Genomic DNA, 7,992 nt, shown 5'->3' on the forward strand with positions numbered 1-7,992 from the left:
AAATTTGTTCTTTTAGTCTTTTAATTTACTTTTAAGATTTAATTTAATTTTTTTAGTTGATTCAACTTGATTTTTTAAAATAATAAAAAATCATACTTTATGACAGTTTAAAAAACTTAGTAGCGATTAAGGCGGTTTTAAACAGCCATTAAATGATTTTAAAACCTTATAAAATGTATATTTAAAAACAAATGAATGGATTCTTAAAATTAGAAGAAGAAATTGAATCAGTGTTAAAAATCAAAGGATCAAATTGAATATAAATAATAAATTAGAGAAAAAAATTTAATTTACTCTTAATTAATGTTACATTAAAAAAAGGTATATAATTTTACAAAAATAATCTTATTAAATAAATAAAAGAGAATAATTTTAATCTTAGATTAAAAAACTAAAATAACATTTATTAGAGATATTGATGAAAAAGAGTAATTAATGATATATAAAAAAATCAAATACGATATTTATTTTGGAGTAATTTTTTTTGTTAAATACTCTTATTATACTCATATATAAAAAAAATAATTTTATATGATGGATTAAAATATAATTAATTTTATCTTATTTAATAATATTATTTCTAAAATATTGTTCATTTTATTTATAATGAATTTTTTATTTATAATAATAAATTTTAATGAAAAATAGTTTTAAAAATAATCTTATTTTTTTATTGAGATTAAAAAAATTAAATATTTTAATTAATATAAAATTAAATATTTGTACTTTTATGTAAATAGAGGTACTTCTTGAAATGAGGTAGGATCATTTGTTGGGACATTGTGCGATACGCGTAGGTAAGTGGGTCCGACTTGATGACGTCATTGTGTGGACCCGACTGGAATTGCAATTGTTGGAGAGGTTGACCTTTCCCATTTTTTCTTTTTCCCCATTGAATAAATATTTTTAGAGAGAAACCGGACATGTTTTTGGTCAAAGCCTTTTGTAAGCGTTGTTGAAATGTGCCACCGGCGGGCTCATCAAAAGACAACGATATGAATGTTGCTAACTAGCTCGCATCATAGAAGTCATTGCAACCTAATATTTAAATTTCATAAAGCATTTTAAATAAGTTAAAAACACTATTCTTTTAATATGATAAGAAATTCAAAGTTATATACTATAATCAAACAAATTTAAGCCTTTAAAGTAAATTAATGGATCTAAATAACTGCTATATTGTCACTATAAGTTTATATATTACTACTATTTAATTAAATAAACTGTTTTATTTTAAATTTAAAAGTTTTTCAATAAACCGAAACTTGACTTTTCCAACAAATTAAGCAACAAAATTTACTTAACTTATCGGGTAAATAAATTTGATTTTATTTGAGTTGAATGTGAACCGCGTTGTGGACTTAATGAATAATTCAACTTATTTCACTCTTAGATGTATATATTAAAAAAAACGTACCATTATAAAATTATAAAATGATATTCATTAATTTTAAATTATTGATTATTATTTTATTTTGAGAAATGATTTTATTTTAAATTACTTTAATTTAATTTATTCAATATATTTATTAATAAAAATTTCAAATAGTTATTTTAAATTTTTAAATGAATTTTTGAAAGTAAAAATTAATATTTTTTTTAAAACACGTGAAATCATGACTTTTTGTTAAGAGAAACATTTATTATATGACAAATAGAAAAGTATAATAATTTTTATTTTGAAAAAATTATTATTTCTAAATATTTAAAATTAACGTTAAAGGTTAAAATTAACATGTAAGAGTATTTATAATGCATATTTACTTAAATTATTTTCTTATCTTAATTTTACAGTCCTAAATATCACATAAATTTGACTACTTTACACAAATATTCATTTTAATGCTAAAATAATTAAAGAGATTGTATAACCTGATTTTATGGGTCTTACAATACGTTAATTTATCTCTTTTAGATCTTAAGAAATCATTTTTTGTCCTTGACCAATTTTTAAGTAACTTTACTTATATAAACAATGTTAAGTCATGTACTTCAATGATAAAATTTGTTAAACAATTTTGCTTAAATTAAAACAATCTTCACAACCAACAACTTTGGAAATAACTTAAGATTTAACCTAAAAAGGGACTAGAATTAATTTTAATAAACTCAGGGTTTATTAACGATAACATTAGTTAAAAGAATCAATAAATAGAAAGTTTTTATTGAAAGATTGTATTAAAAATCACAGAAAAGTGTACTGTTTGGAATTTTCTAATTATTTTTTTTCAATTTTTATTTTTTTAAATAGTATCTTTAAGTATATGGTTAACATTTTCGTAAGTTTACAAGTATTTTTTTTCTTTAACTTCTTTTTGTTTGGAACTTTTGAAGGTATAATTGGCCATGCTTTGGTTAGGTGACTAATGTGGTTAAAATTCATGTTGTAAAGTGAATTTAATTCTATATGGTTTGTGTTTTTCTTAACCACCGTGGTTTTTTGATTTTTTGTGTGATTCCGAGAATTTTTTTTTTAAAATTTTGATTCTTTGAATAGGTTATGGAAGTAATCCGGAAATTAATCACATTTAAAATCTATCGTTCCTCCTCGATGATATATTCTGTGTTACCGTGATGAAACTTAAATCTTCTTTTATAAATTTAACATGTGTTGTCAACTGAACTGAACTATATTTGATGTGACGTGTTAGATTTATAGTAAAAAAATAAATAAATTTTGTATTCCTAAAATTAATTGTGTGGTTAATATATATAACAAATTAGTTCTTAATATCATGGTTTTCAAACCTAGATCACACTAGCCAGTTTGATTAGGAACTGGTCGTGTGTTCGATCTAACATTTCCTAAAAATCAGTTCAAAATCACTAAACTGGTAAAAAATCGATAAAATTTGATGGATTAACTAGTTTTACTAGTTTAGCTTAAAACTATTTTTTAAAAATCTTTCAAAACATTATTTTGATTTTTTTTTAAAAATATTATGATTTATGATACTTAAAATTTACTTTTTATTATTATTAATTTATATATATTATATTATTTTTTATTTAATATTATTAAGATATTATATTAAAATGTTAAAAAAATTATTTTATTAAAATTGATTCGACTCGAATAGAAACATTTATCCTTGAATCAATATTTCTATTAAGATCAATCTAATTTTGAGAACATTGATTAATATGAAACTTATAAGTTATACTTTATTAATATTTTAAATGTTATCTTAACTTACTAATTAAGCAAAAAAAATTTTCAGTCAACTCTTAAAATGATCACACTTAAATACAAATGAATGTTCTCAAAATTAATCTAATCAAAATCCAAAACAAATCGAGTAAGCATCGTGAAATACCGAAACAGACCCTGGGAGGGGCCAATTAGGCTTTAGATGAGTACAACGCAGCTGATAACAGTCCATTCCCCCACATACTGAAATGACAGAAATACCCCTCGTTCCTTTTGTCCTTATTGTGGCTTGTTGGTGACTGTGGAACATTTGTTTCACAATTAATTTCCACCTCATATTGACCAAGAATATATTAGAGCACCGAGAATACCCAAAATCATCAGAAAAGGCCTCTCCCCTCTCTCTTTCTCTCTCACACACAGTTTGTGTCACTCTTTTTTTTAATTTTAATTTTTTTTCATTTATTTTTTTTCATTTTCTTGTGTTCTTCACCTTGAGAGGGTCCTCTGTTCTGGGCTCTGTTTTCTAATTGGAGCTTGGGCACCGAAACAACATGGGTTGGTTTTGTTGCCCAGGGAAATCAAGCAAAAAATCGGTTACCGAAGACTACAGCGACACCCTCAACCAGAAACCCATCAATTTCACTGCCACAGGTCAAATTTTCATTCTTTTTTTACTTTTATAATGCATTTCACTATCACGCACAGACACACTCGTATTGTTTTGTGACCTATTTTGTGTGATCGTGCTGATTGTTGTGTTTTCTCAGTGATTTTCGTTTTAATGTAAAGATTCCTTGGTGGGTGTGTCGTAAATTGATCAAAGTTCGTGTTTTTTCGGGGGTGGGATCGTCGAATGCTTCTGTTTCCGTTTTGAAATAGTGTTTTCCAGGAATTTTCGTTACGGCATATGCAAAAGGAAAGAAAAAAAATGTTTTGTTTTGTTTTGTATTGAATTTTGTAATTAAAATTTTGGTATTAAAATAATTTTTGTATGGAACGTGTCTTCTGGCAATTCTTGAAGTTGTAAGCCTTTCAATATCGATGCTCTGATTTTGGTAGCATAAAACTAACATTAACCATACTCGATTTCGTGTTTGTTTTGGTTGGTTGCGAGGTTGGAATGATTAGATCCATAATCCAAAGTTGTGTTTGTCACTTTGGACACTTGTTTTGGTTCTATAGACTCCACGGATTAAAATAATTTTCTTCTGTGTTATTTTGTTTGATGTCTTTCCCTTTTGGTTTATGTGTGTTTTTGTATTTGTTATAGATAGTGTCAAAGTTGATTTCAGAGTGAATGGGAATAAGGAAGATGGTTCTAAAGGTGATCAACTTGCTCTGGACGTAAAGAGTTTAAATTTGAAAGAGGAGGCTTCTCAGGATAGAAAAGATAATGGTAATCGGGCACAGACATTCAGTTTTAATGAACTTGAAGCTGCGACGGGAAGTTTTAGGTTGGATTGTTTTTTGGGTGAAGGAGGCTTTGGCAAGGTTTACAAGGGACACTTGGAGAGAATAAACCAGGTTTGTTAGAAAAAGAATAGAAATTCGATGTGTTGAACCTAATCCTGCCCTGGCCAATGTGCTGTGCATTTATGAGCTAATAAGTTTGTATGACGTCATATTAGGTTTGTTAAAAAAAAAGGCAAAATTTGAAATTATTGATGCACTGAATCTGATTCTGCTATAGTCAACGTGTCGTGCTTTTATTTGTTGATGAATAAGTATGGTGCCACATCAGTTTGCATGTTTATTGTTTCTTTTGATTTTTCATGAGACTAAGATTTGATAGTGGTTGTGTAGGTTGTAGCTATAAAGCAAAATTTGAAATATTGATGCATTGAACCTGATAATGCTCTAGTCAATGTGAATGCATTTATTTGCTAATGAATTTGTATGGCGTCACGTTAGTTTGCTTGTTTATTGTTACTTTTGATTTTTGCTGTGACTAAGATTTGATAGCGGTTGTCTAGGTTGTAGCTATAAAGCAACTTGACCCTAACGGACTTCAAGGGATTCGTGAATTTGTTGTTGAAGTGTTGACGTTGAGTTTGGCAGATCACCCTAACCTTGTGAAGTTGATTGGATTTTGTGCTGAGGGAGAGCAGAGGCTATTAGTTTATGAGTACATGCCATTAGGATCTTTGGAGGACCATTTGCTTGGTAAATTCTATCATCTCAATTTTTCATAAGCAGCATTTTTATCAATGGCTTGTCTCATTTCCTCTCCCATTGTCCTAGATATTCGGCCAGGTAGAAAACCACTTGATTGGAACACAAGAATGAAAATAGCAGCTGGTGCAGCTAGGGGTTTGGAGTATCTGCATGATAAAATGAAGCCTCCTGTAATATATCGCGATTTGAAATGTTCTAACATTTTGTTAGGAGAGGGATATCATCCTAAATTGTCCGATTTTGGCTTGGCAAAAGTAGGCCCAAGTGGTGATAAGACCCATGTTTCAACAAGGGTTATGGGCACATATGGGTATTGCGCCCCAGATTATGCAATGACAGGCCAGTTGACATTCAAGTCAGATATTTACAGCTTCGGGGTTGTTCTTTTGGAGCTTATTACAGGCCGGAAAGCCATTGACCATACAAAACCTGCCAAAGAACAAAATCTAGTTGCATGGGTATGTCACTACTCTTTACCTGTCTGTTTTATTTACTCTGGAATCCATGATTGTTTGTTGATTACTTGATTTACTTTTGTAGAAACTATTCTTGTCAAATTGTTGTAGCTGAGAATTTGAGTGATTAGTGTAATTAGATAAAAGCAAGTGGTGTTACTTTTTAAGCCTGGATTAGTTTGTATTATCTTTGGAAGAGCTGTGAATTTGCATCCTGGTTGGCACCTAGTTAAATTGTTGAATGTGGGATTTATAGGAAGTGTAGTGACCTATGTCGCATAGATACGATACTAGCGTATCCACTACAGCTATACATTATTTTAAAAATATATAGGATATGATTCGTGCAACAATCATATTTAGAAATGTATAAAAATTCGTAAAACATAATAAATATATAATCGCAATTTTGCAAATTCAGATTAAAAACATACTTCTTGGACACTACTGAAAATAAAAAATTATAAATTATTGTCATCATAAATTACTTTCTATTATTTACATTTATGAATAGTACTGTCAATCCCATTTCTTTCTTGAAATCATTCATAAAGATCAATAGCTAGACTTTTTTCTGAAGCTAGCTGATTAATTTGTATGCTGATAACTTTTTTCCCTTTCAATACTTCTAGAGACCCACATTAGAGATAAGTCAAAAGTGTCATCATACTGAACTATTTTTTAAAGATCTTAGAAAATTGGAAGTTTTAATCATATGTATAATGATACATTTAAAGTGCTTATTGAATTTCTAGAATAAACAGTTATGAAAAAGTCATTACTACTATTATGCATATAATTGCATGCCTTTACCTTTTTCTTTTAGACTTTTGGTAAAATAAATTGGTAAGCTGGAATGGTTCCCTCCAAACCTGTCCCCAATACTAAGCATGGTGACTACACCCGTTAATGCCAAACCCATTGGAAAAGCTTACTACATTGGCCCAACAAAGGAATAGCTAGACCATATTGTGCAAAGCAGTGCCTTTGCCTAGGATAGCCTTTCTAGCCTCTTGGTTAGGAATCAAATCTGAGCTCTCAAGGGAAATGAATGATATTCTACCACATTGAGGGCGATGCTCGGTAGTATGCCTTTGCTGGTCACTGGAAATAATACACACTGATTTTCATGCCCTCATTTACCTTAAGTGGGGTACTTCTATTTCACACACGAAAATGAATCCCTATTCCTTATTTTGTGTTTTTATTGAACTGGAACTATAGGTAACTGGAAAGCTCAAATATGGTCAAATTAGAATGGTTGTAGCACATAGTTACTCCACTTTTTCATTTTGTGTTCTTCATTAATGCTTCACATTATGAATAGTTATTGGCTTTTACTGTTTGGTAATGTGTCTCATACATAAGAATCTCAGTTAATCTCCTCAGTCTCCTTATCTTTCCATTAAGGTGAACAGATCACATTCATACTACTGAGTATATCAAGAATAAATAAATGTCTCAATACTGAAGGTTGCCGGTTTATTGTATACTTGATAAATTACCTGAATTGATTAAATTCATATTATCACTTCCAAAATTATTGACTCATGGTACATGTGAATTGTTTGCAGGCAAGACCCTTGTTCAGAGATAGGAGAAAATTTTCGCAAATGGTTGACCCATTACTTGAAGGTCAATATCCCGTGAGAGGCCTATACCAAGCTCTTGCCATTGCTGCTATGTGTGTTCAAGAGCAGCCTAATATGCGGCCTGTAATAGTTGACGTGGTTACAGCTCTAAATTACCTAGCTTCTCAGAAGTATGATCCCCAACTTCATCCAGCACAAACTTCTAGAAGGAGTCCACCTTCTCAGATGATGAAAAGGGATGATGATGATCATAGACATATTTTAAGCATCGAGCATGAGACAGACAGATCTTAAAACTAGGAAAATAGATTTTTTTTTTGTCTGTTCATATGCAATGTGCCTAGTTTCCAAATTTTGTTTCATAGGGGAGATAACAGGTGCCTTATCAAGTGTAAGTCTCATTGAAATTTTCTTACTTAGTGCCCCCTCAATGTAAATGTCAGCTGCTGCCTTTAATGTGTATTTAAATGCCTTTCTGTAGGAAGTATATTTAATTGTTTTTGTGTTTTGCCCCTTCGTTAGAATTTAGCCTCAGATATAACATGACTTATTTCGTCTTGATCTACAGTCTAGTTCATTGTCCACCATCTAGGAGTGCATCCTAAATGTTTGAACA

General features: G+C 29.7%; 1 protein-coding gene across 1 annotated transcript; it reads left to right on the forward strand.

Annotated features, from left to right (window-relative positions):
• The first annotated feature begins 3,523 nt into the window (after positions 1-3,523).
• LOC114379862 (probable serine/threonine-protein kinase PBL5) lies at positions 3,524-7,992 on the forward strand. The gene is made up of 5 exons (XM_028338651.1): positions 3,524-3,805; positions 4,425-4,678; positions 5,128-5,317; positions 5,396-5,787; positions 7,359-7,992. The coding sequence occupies exons 1-5, from the start codon at positions 3,706-3,708 to the stop codon at positions 7,668-7,670; spliced, it is 1,248 nt and encodes a 415-aa protein (XP_028194452.1). The 5' UTR covers positions 3,524-3,705; the 3' UTR covers positions 7,671-7,992.

Source organism: Glycine soja, chromosome 12 (assembly GCF_004193775.1).
Source record: "Glycine soja cultivar W05 chromosome 12, ASM419377v2, whole genome shotgun sequence".
NCBI classification, from domain to species: Eukaryota; Viridiplantae; Streptophyta; class Magnoliopsida; order Fabales; family Fabaceae; genus Glycine; species Glycine soja.

Excerpts from the sequence above, each read along its gene's own strand:
- LOC114379862 (XM_028338651.1), top strand. The coding sequence starts at position 3,706 with ATGGGTTGGTTTTGTTGCCCAGGGAAATCAAGCAAAAAATCGGTTACC. Across the intron at positions 4,679-5,127 it reads ACTTGGAGAGAATAAACCAG|GTTGTAGCTATAAAGCAACT; the intron begins GTTTGTTAGAAA and ends GCGGTTGTCTAG. Across the intron at positions 5,318-5,395 it reads TTTGGAGGACCATTTGCTTG|ATATTCGGCCAGGTAGAAAA; the intron begins GTAAATTCTATC and ends CCATTGTCCTAG.